The sequence below is a fragment of the Nuphar pumila genome, chromosome 13 (assembly GCF_984573655.1).
Source record: "Nuphar pumila chromosome 13, dmNupPumi1.hap1.1, whole genome shotgun sequence".
Taxonomy (NCBI): Eukaryota; Viridiplantae; Streptophyta; class Magnoliopsida; order Nymphaeales; family Nymphaeaceae; genus Nuphar; species Nuphar pumila.
The window spans coordinates 95,497,560-95,515,272 of NC_143261.1; the positions used below are offsets into that span (position 1 = coordinate 95,497,560).

At 38.3% G+C, this 17,713-nt stretch overlaps 1 protein-coding gene across 1 annotated transcript in view; it reads right to left on the reverse strand.

The window, feature by feature from the left end:
* The window catches only part of LOC149819299 (protein CHROMATIN REMODELING 20-like), a 141,503-nt gene that overhangs the window by 94,731 nt on the left and 29,059 nt on the right, over positions 1-17,713 (reverse strand). Inside the window, exons 8-14 of the mRNA XM_089985505.1 lie at positions 13,674-13,760; positions 12,677-13,270; positions 12,323-12,603; positions 11,921-12,011; positions 11,609-11,818; positions 11,128-11,247; positions 3,264-3,430 (exon numbers count right to left, since the gene is read on the reverse strand). Coding sequence (XP_089841631.1) covers positions 3,264-3,430; positions 11,128-11,247; positions 11,609-11,818; positions 11,921-12,011; positions 12,323-12,603; positions 12,677-13,270; positions 13,674-13,760 — 1,550 coding nt within the window. The remainder of the gene's footprint in view (positions 1-3,263; positions 3,431-11,127; positions 11,248-11,608; positions 11,819-11,920; positions 12,012-12,322; positions 12,604-12,676; positions 13,271-13,673; positions 13,761-17,713) is intronic.

Consider the following 17,713-nt stretch of genomic DNA (forward strand, 5'->3'; position numbering starts at 1 on the left):
GATCCTGTATACATTCCAAGGCTTATTAACTCCATGCAAGTATGCCAACTGAATTGAATAACCTGCAAAGCAATCACATCACATGCAAAACAAGCAAGAGCGTCAAATGGCAAAGGAAGATCTCTTTGTGTGTGCATGAACAACCAACAGTTATAATTCCATGTGCAACACAATCAACCAGTGGTTCTCTGTTTGAGACAACCCACAATCTCAGAGGGTTTTGAACCCATGTTTGGACCATTTCATGGAGAATGGGCACCTAAAAGCACATCTTAGAATCTAGGACATCCATGTAGAAGCCCCAGCAGGGGGAGGATATAGCAAAAATGGTTCAAGTTGTGGACAGCATTCTGGCCAGGGTCAATCTAAACTACTCAAAGAAATTAACAGGTTTCCTTTATTGCTTAGATCTGGACACCTACTTCAAATATATCCATGGTCCAGTCACTGTTTCCATATACGCCATCATTCACTTTTGATTGGAAGAGACTGTCCTATTGGCCGGCTTTTAATTTCTTGTGACTTTCCAATTTTGTTTTAACAATGCTGAGGTCATATAGACCAAACTGTCTTCATGTCTCTTTATCCCAGGACATGTTCAAACTGCACAATACCAGTTGATTTCGCCTGACACAACTAACTTGATCATATCGGTCTTGTGCCCAGTTATATTGTCCTTCCATGTTGAACCCTACCAAATCCAACGTGCATTATCTTAGTCTTGGTCAGAGTTACCAGAAGCTTCTTAAATAGGTGGGAAGCCAGCTTCCCAGAAACTCGCTTCGGAAGCGCAATACTCCTTGCTTCCGAAACTTTATGAGAATCTCGATTCTCCCATGCTTCTATGTTTTTCACACGCTTCAACTATTCTTATATGTTCTCTCACTCTACTTTTCATGTTTTTTATGTGTTTTCTATCACGCTTCTCACTCACTTCCATGTGCTTTCTCTAAATTGGTAATCATTTTTAGATTTTGTTACAAATTTAATTCTTACACTAAAAAATCATGAAATCTAAGAATAGCCACTTTTATTTTAGTTTTTATTTGTGTTCCATTTTGATTCTCATTTCATTCTTATATTTTTTTGTATTTCTCGCTTCTCGATTCTGCTTCCCGTATCGTTTCCCGCTTCCACTTCCTAGTCTGGCAACCTTGGTCTTGGTTCTGCTGTATCCAGCCAGATCCAACTGATGTGCTTCAGACTGAAGTTAACCTGGATTTGCATAGTCTATGTTATGTCCCACATCAGTAACATTCAATTGATGAGCCTGCTAAAATTTCATTGCTGTTGAAACAGTTTAGATTAAAGACATACACCTGACATGAGCTGCTAAATTTCCACTTGACAGATGCACCCAAATCATGTTGATCAGTTGTGGCTCATGACATCCCAAGTTGAAAAGACATCAGTTCAAAAATCCAGGATGCACATCCCACACTTTAAAGCCAAAGCTGGGTGTGCTTCCAGGTGAGCAAGGAGGGCTTGGGGGTTTATGCTGGACTAAACTAAGGCTCACAAACTTGGTTCAAAAGCTTTCATCAAGCATTGAATGAATCTAATTGTTTTCTAGCCACCATCAACTGGAAAACAGTCACATTCACCCATGTGCTGGCTAACAAAATGACTATGTTGGTACTAGCTTGGCCATTTTTTGAATAAACTAGATTAAACAAGAGGAAAGATTTCATTGACAGTACTGACTTATTTTTAATGATTGTTTTCTAATTGCTTCTAGGGGTGGCATCCCTTGCCACAAGGTTGAAGCTGGGTGTACTTCCCAATGGGGAAGGGGATCTCAAGTGGTATAACAACTGAAGGCCAACCAATGTGCAGTCGGTGATGGGTCACCATTGATCAGTTGTGATGCAGACACCGTAGTGAAAGAGGATGGTGATATAATTATTTAGCCAAATAATAATGAAGTTTCATAGCTCTTATAGATCAAAAAAAGGAATTCTTCATGAAAGATATCAAATGAAGGATTTAAGAGTATTAAGATATCTACTCAACATTAAAATTGATAGATTCAAAAGTGAGACTAAATAATTGCAACAAAAATAACGCAATAGTTGTCCTTAAAAGAATATAGTGAACTGTAAGCCCATAGATACACCTTGTACAATGAACAAAAGGCTATTGAAGGAGAGGAGAATCCATGAAAGAACCAAAGAAATATAAAAGCATGTTTGAGGATCTTCAGTATCTTACCATTACAAGGTCAAATATATTATGCACAGTTAATCAAATTTGCTAATTTATCCATTTCCTTACTAAACACACATGGAGGCTTTAAGGAGGATCTTACATACATAAAGGGCAATATTGGTCAGCACTTTGTTTATCATAAGAATGTGACAAATAAAGAGAATCAGTTATTGGGTACAATAATGCTGCTTGGGCATAGACCGTGTCACTAGAAAAATCAGTTTTAGTGATATAGTATATTCTTGGGCAGGAAGCTGATCTCATTGAATAGTAGAAAACAGACGTATAACCAGATCAAGCACTGAAGTTTAGAACTATTGATGAAATCATCTCTAAAATAAATAAATATATATGTGGATATATTGACTAGTGAGTGCATTGTGAATTATTGCATGTCATCCCATTACATCTGGTGATAATAAAAGTGCTCTAGCATAGCATTAATACTGAATCCTATCTTCCATGATAGACAATGTACTTTCAAATCGATTACACTTTGTTTGGGAGAGATTGAATCAGAGAAGAAAGAATCAAACCCATGGAACCAAAGAACCAGATAACCGACATATTCACCAAGAGGTCATCAAGAGCAAGGCATCATTATAGAAGAACCACGATTACAACTTGATGAGGCATGTTAAGGTGCGATTGGTTTAGTTTTTTTCTTCTTCTTTCAAGTTAAAACAGTTATTAACCTGACATTCTTAGAATATTGATAATATTTAGAACATATGGGACACCCAAATGGTCCCTTTGCAATCTCATACCAAAAGTACAGACTGTTTGTAATCCTAACAAGGGATTATCATAAATTACACTGTTACAGGCATTTCCCCTCATCCAACGGAACAGAGAAGAGGTCACACCATCACGTGCTATCCCTACTTTCCTTCTTCTCCTTTCTTCTACTGCTACAGTTTGATACCAAGTTAACAAATACTCAAGTAAGGAGTTCAGCTAAAATAGATTATTGGAACAATCTGTATGGCTTTCACCTAATAGAAAGTAGTAATCCATTAGCACGACCTGTAAGTACCAGCAAAAGCAATTCATACCTGGAAACATCTTCCAGCATGAATACACGAAGTGGCTTCAGTTCAGAAGGTCTCCACTTTATAAACTCTTGCCTCCAGTTATGTAGAACATTAACAGGTGTAACTATAAGTGCTGTTCTAAGTCCCAGATCAGCACTTCTCATAGCAGTATACAGAAACGCTATGACCTGCATATAAAAATAGGCCATGAGACGCAACAAGAGAAGCAGCCATTGCAATATAACCTTAACTTCAAGAATCACTGACGTTTAAAAAATCCAGATATTAGCACCAATTGGCAATAACAAGGTACAAAAATACTGAAACATAAAGATGCCAACAACAAACATGCAAATAAAAGCAGGTACTCGGATATAATAAGAGAATTTGGTACATATACCACAATGGAAAATCCTTAATAAATGAAAGAGGAGCCTTCACTATAGAATTTCATGACAGTTTTCAGCAAATGATAATTTCGATACGAAATTTACTAAAGACCATGGTAATAGAAATTGATGGAACAGGGAAGAGATGTGAGAAGGTACGTAAGCACCCAATAAAATACCTGCCTTACAGCTCTGGTGCAAGTTAGTTGCAACTTGCAACTAAAACTTCCTGAGATAATAGGCAAGTGAAGCTCTGGTACAAGTTATTGCAAGTCTAGAACTTTACTGAGATAGTAGGCAACCGAGAAAGAAAATAGGCAGAAGGAAAAAGAAGAGAAGAGGAAACTTAGATCAATGTTGGTGTTCTCATTCACCTCCATATCATTATAACCTTATATGAACAATACGTACATACATATATGTGTGTGTGCGCATGCACACACATATATGTATGTATGTGAAAAACAGTATGGGTCTGGAGCCAGATCCAGACCCGTGTGTGTTATGTGCCACTTAATGGCTTTATTGTAATTCTCATCTTTGGTTGCAGGGCAGTTTAGTACCCTAAATAGTTTGTAAACACAAACTATAAATAATCGATTTCAGAGCTGCGGGTGATATTAGCTGCAAGTCGATACACAGTTGGTATCAGCCCTTCCCATCGTGTCTTCCTCTTCACTACAACAGATCCTGGTGAGTTCACTGCAACAGATCCTGGTGAAACAAAAATTAACATGGTATCAGAGCAGTCCACTGTTGGGTTTGAAGAAGTCTACAAAAGGTATGACCAAAGAGACGTCTGATCTCCAAGTCAAAATTATTTTTTCATAGCCTCTCTCTCTCTCTCTCTTTTACTGAATTTGCCTCTAAACAAAATCTGTTTTTCACGATCTGAATCTCCCTTTCTGCTGAGATCTATTCCTACGTGAAGTCTTCTTCTTTTCCTTTTTTTTATAACAAGACTGTGATCTGGTAAAATCAGATCATCCACTTCCCGTTATCCCTCTTTTGTCTCTCCCCACTGAACGTTCGATCTGGATATTACATCTATTCCCTGTTATCTTGCCCCTTCCTTAAGAATCAACGTCCTCCCAGTTTCAGCCACTTATATTTCTGAGATCTATTTCATTCACGTGCTTGGGCTTTTTGAGATCCTTTCAAAGTGTCACCCAATTTCAGCACAGTATTCCCCATTCATGTGCTTGGGTTTTCTGGGAAATTCCTTTTGCTACTGTGTACTGCGTTTTGTATCTGTTTTGCACGCTATTCAAGGCAAAGTATATATTTATATATAAAAAAAAGGGCAAAAAATATTGGTTAATTGTAGGATCTGAATGTGTCTATTGGCAACTGATTTCAGATTTGAGCTTGTGAACAGTTGTTGATCCTAAACCCTAAAAAAAGGGGGGAGGGGGGGGGGGGTCACGGTTAATCTTATTTACACCTCTTGTATGTGCTTTGCATTTTCTTTTCTCTTGTGTTGTGGATTCTTTCTCGTCCTTCCCATCTCATTCGGGCCTTTCCTCAAGCTTTCTTAATCAACTTGTTTCTGAAAAATTAAACACCTCAAAATTCTTGACTTGGAAGAGACAAGATTATTCCTTTTATAAGGAGTCAAGGCCGCCTTGGTTATCTGGATGGAACTACTTCAGTCCTGCCAGAATTTATTGCATGTGAAAGAAAGGATAACAAAGGGGTGATCTCAACTGTATATGTCAAAAATCCAGAATTCGAGACTTGGAAAAAGAAAGATCAGTCAGTTGTGGCCTACATCACTTCAACTTTGTCGCAGGAAGTGCTCGTAGCTATACCTGATGATTGTTCAGCTAGCCACCTTTGGCATAGATTAGTTCAGACATATTCTCAAGTTTCGCAGGCGAGAATGGTGTTTTTGAAGCGAGAGTTTCAGTTGCTCAGAAAGGACAGTATGACCATCATGGAGTTTTTAAATAAGATGAAGACTATCGCAGACCAGCTTGCTATTGTGGGGTGCACGGTAAGTGACACAGATATGGTTCAGCAGACTCTGACTGGGCTAGGGCCTGATTACAACATGATTGTTACTTCTCTATTGTGCTTGCCTGTCCTCCTTACTTTTGAAGAGTTGCGCGCCAAGTTGATTCAGTATGAAATGACTCTGAAGGGTTTTTTTTTAGGAGTCACACTCTCACACACATGCTCAACACACATGCTCAGGAGGTTCTTGCTATAGGAATGTCATATGGGCGAGGATGAGGAGGTTTTGGGTTTCGTGGAAGAGGAGGACAAGGACGGAGAGGACAAAGTGGACGTGGATTGCTGCCTACACCAAATATGATGCCAAATGCGCAAGGGCAAAAGACAGTACCCACTTGTTATCTTTGCAATAAAAAAAGACATATTAAGGCAAATTGTTGGTTTAATCCTCAGAATAAAGGAAAGTCCCCACAACCAGATATCAAGAGAGTCTGGTAGTGTCAAGGCTAATGATGAAATCAGAGAGTTACTGTTATCTGCATTGGCAAGATTAAATCTGAAGCAAAGTGATCAGGGGACTTGGTATATTGACTCTGGTGCAGCAACCCATGTGATTGGTGATGCTGGTAAGATTCTTAATCCTATCCCTTATTTTGGTAAATGTAGCATCGTCACTGGAGAGGGAACTCATCACCTTGTCTCTCACATTGGAAACTCCATTGTTCCTATGTCAACCTCTACTCTTAAGTTGTTTAATGTTCTTTATGCTCCCAATATTAAGAAAAACATTGCTTCTGTCTCCAAGCTTGTCGATGATAATCAATGCCTCAGTTGAATTCACTCCATTTTCTGTGCAAGTCAAGGACCTTCACACGAGGAAAACATTCGCTGAGGGAAAAAGGCAAGGGGACATGTACGTCTTTCAAGAACATATCTTGGATTCTGCTCATCCTGGTCATTCCATCTCAAAGAATTTCCCCATGTCATCTTCAGTGTTGACTAAGTGTGTTATGAATGTTTTTTAATGTAATAAGCCATATGTTTGGCATAGTCGGTTAGGTCATTGTGGGAGTCATTTTATTGAAAAGCTTGTTTCCAATAACCTCATTCCTAAGGATAGTCTGAATGCAGGAATGAGTGATCAGATGTGTTTCAGTTATCATCTATGCAAGAGTCATGTACTGCCTTTTAATTCTGTTAATAAAAGAGCTTCAAAGCCTTTTGAGATTATTTGTTCTGACGTGTGGGGACCTGCTCCTGTTACTTCTAGTTCTGGAAGCAGATACTACTTAATTTTTGTCAACAGGTACTCTCGTTATACTTGGATATACTTTATGAAAAGTAAATCTGAAGTTTTTTCTTTGTTTCAAAACTTTCACTCTAGTCAAAAATCAGTTTTCTGAATCTATTCAACATTTTCAATCTGATGGAGGTGGTGAATTTTCCTCCAGTGACTTCATACATTTTATCCAAATTAATAAGATAGAAAAAAGAATGTTTTGCCCTCATACACCACAACAAAATGGGATAGTTGAACGAAAGCATAAACATATTGATGAGGGTGCAATGAGTATGATGCACAACAGCAATCTCCCTATTTCTTTGTAGACGGAAGCTTTTCATTCTACTGTGCATGTGATAAATAGATTGCCTATGACTCTTTTGGAAAATAAGTCACCTTATTTCTCTCTTCTTGGTGTACATCCCAACTACCATGACTTACACGTTTTTTGTTGTGTTTGCTATGTTCATATCGATGGGTCCTTAAGGCACAAAATTCAGGACAAGGCATTAAAGTGCAGGTTTGTAGGGTATGCAGACGAGTACAAAGGATACAGATGTTATGATCCCATAAGCAAACGCATCAAGATATCGAGGAATGTTATATTTGATGAGTTAAACTTTGATCTTCAAACCAACATGAGTCCTGCAGATCCTCCACCAGGCAAAATTTATCATCCTTGGCTTAGCTCAGAACTTTTTTGCAGAATTGATGATAATTGTCCTTCAAGTTGTATGCAGTCACAAGGGTATACTGGCGCAGAGGATGAGACACCAACCCTAAGAGAAATGACTTTACCGCCTGGACTAGACAGGTATAAGGGCATCGTTTACACTCGACGAAATGGAGAGAATCCATCTATTTTGAGACAAGGGACTGAACAACCATCCACTTCCTCGCATACTCTTGATGTCAGGAGATCCACTCGTGTTCGCCACCCAATTGAAAGATGGGTTAGTTATGACAATTTGTCTATGGACTTTCAGTTGTTTCTAACGTCTTTATAAAAAGATGATGAACCTATCACATTCTATCAAGCAAATAACTCTAAGAAATGGGTAGAAGCCATGAATGATGAGATGGAAGCTTTGAATGAGTGTGGAACATGGGAGGTTGTCCCCAGACCGCCCCACAGGAATATAGTAGGATACAAGTGGGTGTACAAAATAAAGTACAAGCCCAATTGTGAGAATGGGGACCATTAGAATTATCATTTCCCTAGCAGTTGAACATGGATGGAAGCTCAATCAGCTTGACGTAAAAAATGCATTCCTGCATTGCGACTTAAAAGAGGAAGTCTACATGGAACAACCTCCTGGAAATGCAGAAGGGGATCCTCGAAACTACGTTTGCAGATTGAGGAGAGCCCTCTATGGGTTGAAGCAAGCGTTCTGCTCCTGCTTCGACAGTTTTTCATCTGAGATACAAAAATAATATGGTTTTTGCAGATCTCTTCTACACCATTCTTTGTTCATATTCAAAAGTGAAGATGTAGTCACTTTACTGGTTATATATGTGGATGACATTGTTATTACAGGTAACTCAGAGGATCACATTGCAAAGGTGAAACAACTGCTAAATCAGAGACTCAAAATGAAAGACCTTGGAGACTTGCGAAGATGGGTTGGCACTCACCCAACACAAATACATTGTGGATGTCCTGAGCAAAGCAGGTACGAAAGACTGTAAGCCTTTAGCTACTCTGAGCATTCTTCATCAAAAACTGAGTGCCCAAGATGGGGATTTATACGACGACCCTACCAGATATCGGAGCCTAGTTGGGATGTTACAGTATTTTACGTTCACCCGACCTGACATTGTCTACTCAATCAATCAAGTATATCAATTCATGCATGAACCGCACGTTGAACACATGGAGGCGGTCAAAAGAATCTTTAGATATTTAAAGGGGACAATTGGTGATGGACTTCTCTACAGGCAAAGGCCGATAGAACAAAGGACACATAAAATTGCTTTCTACAGTGATGCGGATTGGGTCGGGGATCCAGATGAGCGAAGATCTGTCTCGGGGTATTGTGTTTTCATTGGACAAAATTTGGTCTCCTGGAGTAGTAAGAAGCATAAAGTTGTAGCTAGGTCAAGCACTGAAGCGGAGTACCGATCTATGGTGGATGCCACTGCAAAAGTTACGTGAGTTAGACACGTATTGACGGAAGTAGGGGAAGAAATTTCGCAGTCATCCTTGCTATGCGATAATCAAAGTGCCATCAACATGTCTTTTAATCCAATCCACCATAGTCGAGCCAAGCACATTGAGATAGATCAACATTTCGTGCGGCAGAAGGTTGAAGAGAAGGAGATTGAACCTGAATTTGTGAGAACCGAAGATCAAGTAGCAGATTTGTTCACTAAAGGATTAACTAAAGACAGGTTTTGGAAGCTCAAAAACAAGTTCATGGTACAAGACCATGCACAACTTGAGGGGGGGGTGAAAAACAGTATGGGTCTGGAGCCAGATCTAGACCTGTGTGTTATGTGCCACTTAATGGCTTTATTGTAATTCTCATCTTTGGTTGTAGGGCAGTTTAGTACCCTAAATAGTTTGTAAACACAAACTATAAATAATCGATTTCAGGGCTGCGGGTGATATTGGCTGCAGTCGATACACAGTTGGTATCAGCCCTTCCCATCGTGTCTTCCTCTTCACTGCAACAGATCTTGGTGAGTTCACTGCAACAGATCCCGGTGATACAAAAATTAACAGTATGTTTGTTGATCTAAGTTTATAATGATAAGCATGGGACAGAGTACAAACACAAACATTAGAAATGTGCTGGTGCACTGCACCAAACAGAGAGAGAGAGAGAGAGAGAGAGATATTCTGGTTCAAGATCATATATGGGATTAAAGCATCCAAACGCAGGTTATTCAAGCTTTATTTATTTAGCATTGGAGACTTACAACTTCAATAGCCTTGGATGGTAGATTTCTGTCAACACTAATAATCTTAAATTTAAGTTCTCTAATCAAGTTTAAATGTGATGTTGGTCTTTGCACCAAAAGAGAGAGAGAGAGAGAGCACAATATGCAGAAGGGCAGACAAGGTGGCTGTATATTTTCATGCATGGGATACAACAATGCATGTCAAAAAGGCCATGATGAGCATATAATGCACAGAACTCCATCTCATTTGCACAACAACCACTACAAAAACCAATTAAGACATTTATTATTAAATAGAAAAAAGAACAATAATTATACTAAGCTGTTTGAAATAAATAAAAGGGAAGGAAGAAAAAGAGTGTTCTCCGAGCTCATGCCATTATACAAGATACTTTAGTCGATAACACAACAACCTTAAGAATAAATGTGTGAACAAACACACCCAAGAACACTTGTGCACAACAAACACAACACACCGAATCACAAATGTGCACTTGCACCCATAAGTTTCATAAACACTAAAGAGGTTGGGCTATAATCCCAAATCCCTTAAAAAAATACAAGAGGAGCTGCCCATATAAATAGGGCTTGGAGGAGGCCTTGGGAGGGGCTCCACATAGTCGTTGGAGCCCCTCCAACGGTCACATTTGTGACCGTTGGAGGGGTCCAACGACTAGTGGGTTGGGCCCCTCCCAATGCATGTACAATGCATTAAATGCAAAAAAACAAAGATACAAAAAGAAAAAGAAAAAAGAAAATACAAAAAACATATTCTTGAAAAAAGAATATGTGTAAAATTCCTAAACTACCCTTACTATGACTATATATATTTTATATATATAATTGGTAAATACATATACATATATTATATATATGTATATGTATTACCTTATATATAAAATATATATACGAAATTACAAGTTTGATTACATAATTTAACAGAAGCATGGTAGAGAGAGAGAGATGGGAAAGTGGGGAATAAAATGGTACATGGGTAACTGCTCCTTTAGGGGAGTCCTTAAAAAAGAAAAAATATTCCAAAAAATTCACAATTGGCTCCTTGAAAATTAGCTGTCTGAAGCCATCCGTTGCTATTCTGTCATTCTATATAAAAAAGATTGTCAACAATTAGAACCGCACACAAGCCAAGGCAAATGTGAACCTTGGCTGTTAAAGGTTACTTAGTGCAGCCTGCACCAGGCTACAACTCGGCTCAGCCAGGGCTCATATTGACAACTGTTAGCTCATACTATAAACAAGGAACCTAAATAACTTAGAATATTGAGCCCTCACATATCCAATCATCAATTGCACATATTTACAGAGAAAAAATATATATTTACAAGTATAGAACCTGTAAAGTCTTCCCAAGGCCCATCGTATGCGCTAGAATGCAACCCAGACCTTTATCTCCAGACTTCACCTTCCTCACAGATTGAATGCAGTTTTCCCACATAAACCTTATACCAGCAACCTGGGCCAAATAAAAGATTATTAGATAATGAAATTAACCATCATTCCATGCAATAATGTGCTATTAAATAGCATATCGTAAGGCTTAAATAACATGCAATAATGTTCATATACCACATAGAATCACAAGAAGATGAAGATGGTGGTGGTGGTATCAGTATCAAGAATCAATTGAAACTGTTGCTTTTTTCTCTTCAATACAATCATCGAAAAAAATAGCAAAACAATCATATAAATCATTTATATGTGAATGAATTTACCTATAAAAACAACCATGAAACACTATACATAGGGAGTAAGCAATGATCAAGCAAGTAAAATTGAACATTGAAATTATTTGTGCAGCAGAAGAAGAATAAGACCTGGTGAGGTTTCAGGAAGGTTGAAATGCTTGGTAGTACCCTCACAGGATCCTCATTAGCTTCTCTGGCTACATTCACTATATAACCATTTGTGGCATCCCCTGTTGCTTCCTCATTACCCACTTTTGTGTCACTCTTGTTGCGACTAGATATGGTCTCATTTGATGATTTACCAGCAATATGCAATGATCTGATATGCTCTTGTCGTTCCTAACAATAATCCAGAAACACAATTTACCGAGGGGTAAGGCATTCAGTGGAATAAATCATCACAAAGAAGACAGGTTCCTTTAAAAGCAACAAATGAGAAACCTTCTCAATTGCAATTTTCTTCTTTGTTTCCTCGCCAAGTTCAGCATCATCAAGAATTCTCCTAATCCTTTTTTTTCGACGCTTTTTATTGCTGAATAAACAAAGGAAAATAAAAGCTTAGTTTCCCAATAGCATCAAACTCATGGAATATTCCAGAACAAGTGAGAGTAACAAATCAATTCTTTGAACACAACTTAGAATGAAATATAAGATGAAGAAAAGAAATCAACCAATACTAGCATGAGCCAAAACACAGGCAATATATTGGGCACAGGAAAGATGTGTATAAAAACACCAGTTATCATGATCCATGCTATCAAACTATACATAGGAAAAGCATAACAGGAACATCGTAACATGAAATAGCATCCCATATTTCAGTTCATAATGTGAAGATATTACCTAATTGGAATATCAATGTCACCATCTGATAAATCAGAGCTACTTTCTGAGCATGAAATAGTCGAGCTGTCCATTCTGAGAGCATTGTCACAATCCAAGACTAGCTGTTCCAACATACTGCGGCAGCAGCAACAACAGACCCAGCCATTAGATCTAAGGTGGTCTTCTCCCAAATTTCTTTTGATACAAATGGCACAAAATAGCATCTTGCATGTTTTACAATTTATCAGATCATTGCCCCTTCCACACCATCCACAAAAACACTCAGAGCAGTCTGGATCCTGCAATGACAATTAAGAAAAATTAGTAACATCAAAATCAACATGAATGAATCAGAAAATGATAGGATCATACCTTTTGAGATAGTTTCACTTCTAAAGAACGTTTGCAACTTTCACATGCAATAACTTCTAAAACTGGGTGCCTGCGTACATCAGAAGCCTTCAGAACTTGAAAACAAGCAGTACAATGAAATATTTTGGAACATTCCATCATGTTAACAGCAGAACCATTTCTATCCAGAGTATGTGCATCCTCATCAACAATTTCAACCAACACCTTTGCTTGCAAATTAGGTTCAGTTGTCATCTTGGACTCACTGCTAACATGACCAGATGCATTCTTCTCATTAACATCTACATCATCATCGCTATCAATTATTACCATACGGCTCCTTTTACCTTCGTCTTTACGATCTTCACGATCAAGAGGGTGTTTCGATGAACCATTTCCAACTAAAATGGGTGAAGAAGGATTCCCCATGTTAGTAGTACTGCAGGTGTTTTCCCTCTCCCCATTGAGCTCACTGGCAGCACCCAAATCATCAGCCATTCCAGAGTTTAAACCATGAGCAGGATCAATATTAAGTCCCACCTTGTCAAGTTCACCGTTTTGCAGCATAGTACTAATTCCAGAAGGCTCAATTGAGACATCGTTATGGATAATGTCCTGATTCGACAAAGAAATTGAAGGAATACATAAAGAAAATTCAGAGGCATAACAATGGTTTCGTACAGTTTGTGAATAAAAAGAAAAGAAAACGTCCACTTAAAGAAGGAAAAAATATTTAGATCACAGCATAGATCATGAAAGTTGTAGGTTTATCAGCATTTCATGTTATATTTCAGAAAAGTTACATACCTCATATACATAATGGCTTTCAAAAAATTACCAAATGTAAAAGAGCAAAACATTTAACCTACAAAACAAAGGTCCAAAAGATAAACCTGCCACCTAACTTACGCATTTGTGATGACATGTTTAAGGGAATTATGTACATGCATGATTAATTACCTATACACACATACATATGCAAGAAGATGTACATATATAGATAAGTGTCATTATCCACCTGCTTCCTTTTAAGATTTCTGTGCCTTCTTTGCTTCAAACGAATTTGCATTTTTCGAGCAACATTCAAATCATCCTCTTCTACAATCTGCCATCATTACCAAAACCACATCTATCAGTATAGCACATTAAAATATCATACGATAAGCAGAGAACCCACTCATAGGAACAAGAACAAACTCAACATGCTGCCATACTAATTATGAATTGTTGGGTAGCATTACAAAATGGATATAGTGGTGTTCTCAAAATTGATAACTTATCCTGTTAAATTTCATTACAAAGATCAAGTTCAAAAATAGTGGCTAAGGAGCACATGGCATTATCACAGTTTATTCATATTATATCATTAGAACACATCAGTAACATTTGATCACTTATACATTCATGCACATACAAGATATGCAACTCCAACAACAATTAGTTAAATGAACTAACATCCCATTAGGTGGCATTATGTGATAGTGTTTTCAACTTTTGCAAGATATGTCCATTTTGACTCAGTTTTTGTTGCTTTATTCTCTTAAATTTTTTTAAACAAGACCACCTTCATGAAAAAATTTAAACAAGACCACCTTCATGAAATTTTGGTACTTGTTAACCCTCCAAACCAGGCATAAGTATCAATGTTGCTATCTATGATTATGGCATTTAAGCTAGCTATAGTTTCATCAATGGAACTCCGCCTGTGTAGTTATACACTGCCGGTCCCAAGCCCGGATAAAGGAGGAGGGTTGCGGTAGGCCTGTGACAGCCAGCATAAAAACTTTGTCATATCCTATGAAAATGAACCAATATGAGAATTTCGTTGGGGCGTTCCCTACTGAGCGACGCGCTGTACTCTCTAGGCCCGGAGGCAGTGATAAATGTGCAAGGGTTGCTAGGTCGTCGCCCAGAAGCGACGCGTCACACCGGCGCCCGGGTGTGGTGTCAAATAGGCAAGGGTTCCCTCACTTTGTTGGACGGGTGGGGGTAAAGAAGTTAGTCCAAGACCATAAAATTAGGTTAGCCACTTGGAACATAGGGTCTTTAACTGGTAAGTTGGTAGAGTTAGTAGATGTTATGTGTAGGAGAAAGATTGATATTTTATGTCTTCAAGAGACCAAATGGGTAGGTGAGAAAGCTAAAGTGATAAAACCTTGGGGATATAAGATTTGGTATACAGGAATAAATAGGAATAGGAATGGAGTAGGGATTGTTATGAGTCGTCAGTTTATAGATAATGTAGTTGAGGTCCGTAGGAAGGGTGATAGAATTTTACTTATTAAATTAGTATTAGGTACGGATATTATTAATATTATTAGTGTTTATGCACCTCAAGTAGGTTTAGATGATTCCATTAAGCATCAATTTTGGGAAGATTTAGATGGAGTAGTACAAGAGACATCTTATGGAGAAAAGCTTTTCATCGGCGGTGACCTTAATGGACATGTAGGCATTAGTAGGGATGGATTTGAGAATATCCATGGAGGCTATGGTATAGGAGAAAGAAATGAAAGTGGAGAAAGGATTTTAGATTTTTGTTTGTCCTATGATATGATCTTAGCAAACACTTGGTTTAGGAAGAGGGAGTCTCACCTAGTAACATTTAAAAGTGGGGTTAATACGAGTCAGATAGATTTTTTCCTACTTAGAAAAAGAGATAGGGGTTGTTGCATCGATTGTAAGGTTATACCAGGAGAAAGTGTAGCTACACAACATAGAGTCTTAATTTTAGATCTTAGAATTAGACAATGCCGCAAAAGGGATAGACATAGGATAGATCCTAGAATTAAGTGGTGGGCACTGAAAGGAGCTAAACAAGGAATGTTTGTAGAGCAGGTAGTTAAGGAAGTTGAGTGGTGTCTCGAGGAGGATTCAGAATCAATGTGGAATAAGATAGCAGGTGGTATGAGAAAAGTAGCTAAGGAGGTATTGGGTGAGTCTAAAGGCGGTGCACCACTAGGTAAGGATACATCATGGTGGAACGAGGATGTCAAATTAGCTATTAAGGTTAAAAGAGAGTGTTATAGAAATCTAAGTAAGAGTCGTGATAATGAGAATTTGGAGAAGTATATGATAGCAAAGAAGGAAGCTAAAAAAGTTGTTCGAAACGCGAGGGCTAAGGTATATAAGGAGGTTTATGACAAGTTGGATACCAAAGAAGGCGAGAAGGATATTTATAGGCTTGCAAAGATGAGAGATAGGAAATCGAAGGATTTGGGTATGGTTAGATGTATCAAAGATGAAACGCAAAGGGTTTTAGTCAAAGATGAGGAGATTAAGGAGAGATGGAAAGATTATTTTGATAAGCTATTTAATGATAGTCATGCTCAAGATCTTGGAGACTTCTCCATTCCTTTTCATGAGATAAATCGTGACTTCATGCGCAAGATTCAAAAGAAAGAAATTGCAGAGGCTTTGAAGAAAATGTAATCAAGAAGGGCAGTTGGCCCAGATGGTATACCTATCGAGGCTTGGAAATGCTTGGGAGAGAAAGGTTTAGAATGGTTGACAAATCTTTTTAACTTGATTTGGCGAACAAATAAGATGCCTAATGAGTGGAGGAAGAGTACTTTGGTGCCTCTATATAAGAATAAGGGTGATATACAAGATTACACAAACTATCGTGGTATAAAACTCATGAGTCATACTATGAAACTTTGGGAGAGGGTGATTGAGTCTAGGTTGAGGAAGGTTGTCATGATATCGGAGAATCAATTTGGTTTTATGCCTGGAAGATCAACTATGGAAGCTATACATCTTCTTAGACAACTTATTGAAAGATATAGAGAGAGGAACAAAGATTTGCATATGGTTTTTATTGATTTAGAGAAGGCATACGATAGAGTACCTAGGGACGTTCTCTGGTGGACAATGATGAAGAAAGGTGTTTCTCTCAAGTACATTAGTATAATTAAAGATATGTATGAAGGAGTAGTAACCAATGTCCGCACTTGTGGAGGGGTGTCAACCAATTTTCCAATAACGGTTGGGTTACATCAAGGATCTGCTTTAAGCCCTTTCCTATTTGCGATAGTGATGGATGAGCTTACGAGATCAATTCAAGAAAATGTACCGTGGTGTATGTTGTTTGTTGATGATATTGTTTTGATTGATGAGTCTAGAGCTGGGGTTAATGCTAAGTTAGAATTATGGAGACAGACATTGGAAGCTAGAGGTTTTAAGTTGAGTAAGAGTAAGACTGAATATATGGAATGTCGGTTTAGTAAGCAACGAAGTAGTGATGGGAGTGTAGTGAAGCTTGGTGAGCAAGATATACCGGTGAATGATTATTTCAAATATTTGGGATCCATCATTCAAAAGTATGGAGAAATTGATGGAGATGTAAATCATAGGATAAAGGTTGGGTGGATGAAATGGAAAAGTGCTACTGGAGTGCTGTGCGATCGTAGAATGCCATTGCGGTTGAAGGGAAAGTTTTATAGGACGACTATTAGACCCGCTTTACTATATGGTACGGAATGTTGGGCTGCCAAGAGACATCATATTCAAAAAATGAGTGTAGCTGAGATGCGGATGCTTAGATGGATGTGTGGAAATACAATAAAAGATAAGATTCGGAACGAAGAGATACGTAAGAAGGTAGGTGTTGCACCCATTGAAAATAAGATGCGAGAGAATCGTTTACGGTGGTTTGGACATATTCGACGAAGGCCTAATGATGCTCCAGTTAGAAGGTTGGAGAAATGGGAAAATATATTAGTTAAAAGAGGTCGGGGTAGGCCTAGGAAGACTTGGATGGAGATGATAGGAAAGGATATGAATGCTTTGAACCTCACCGAGGACATGGCGTTGGATAGAAATGATTGGAGGAAAAGGATTCATGTGGAAGACCCAAAATGAATTTCTTTTTTGGTTCATATCGCTGACCCCAATTGTTTTGGGATGAAGGCGTAGTTGTTGTTGTTGTTGTTGTATAGTTTCATCAATGGGCCAAAAGAGAGATGGAAACTGGAGTATCAGTTTCCTATAAAATTTAGTGTTGCGTGTCAGGGAAGCAAAAAGCTCTTGCTAAGTCAGGGATGCCGCTAATAAACT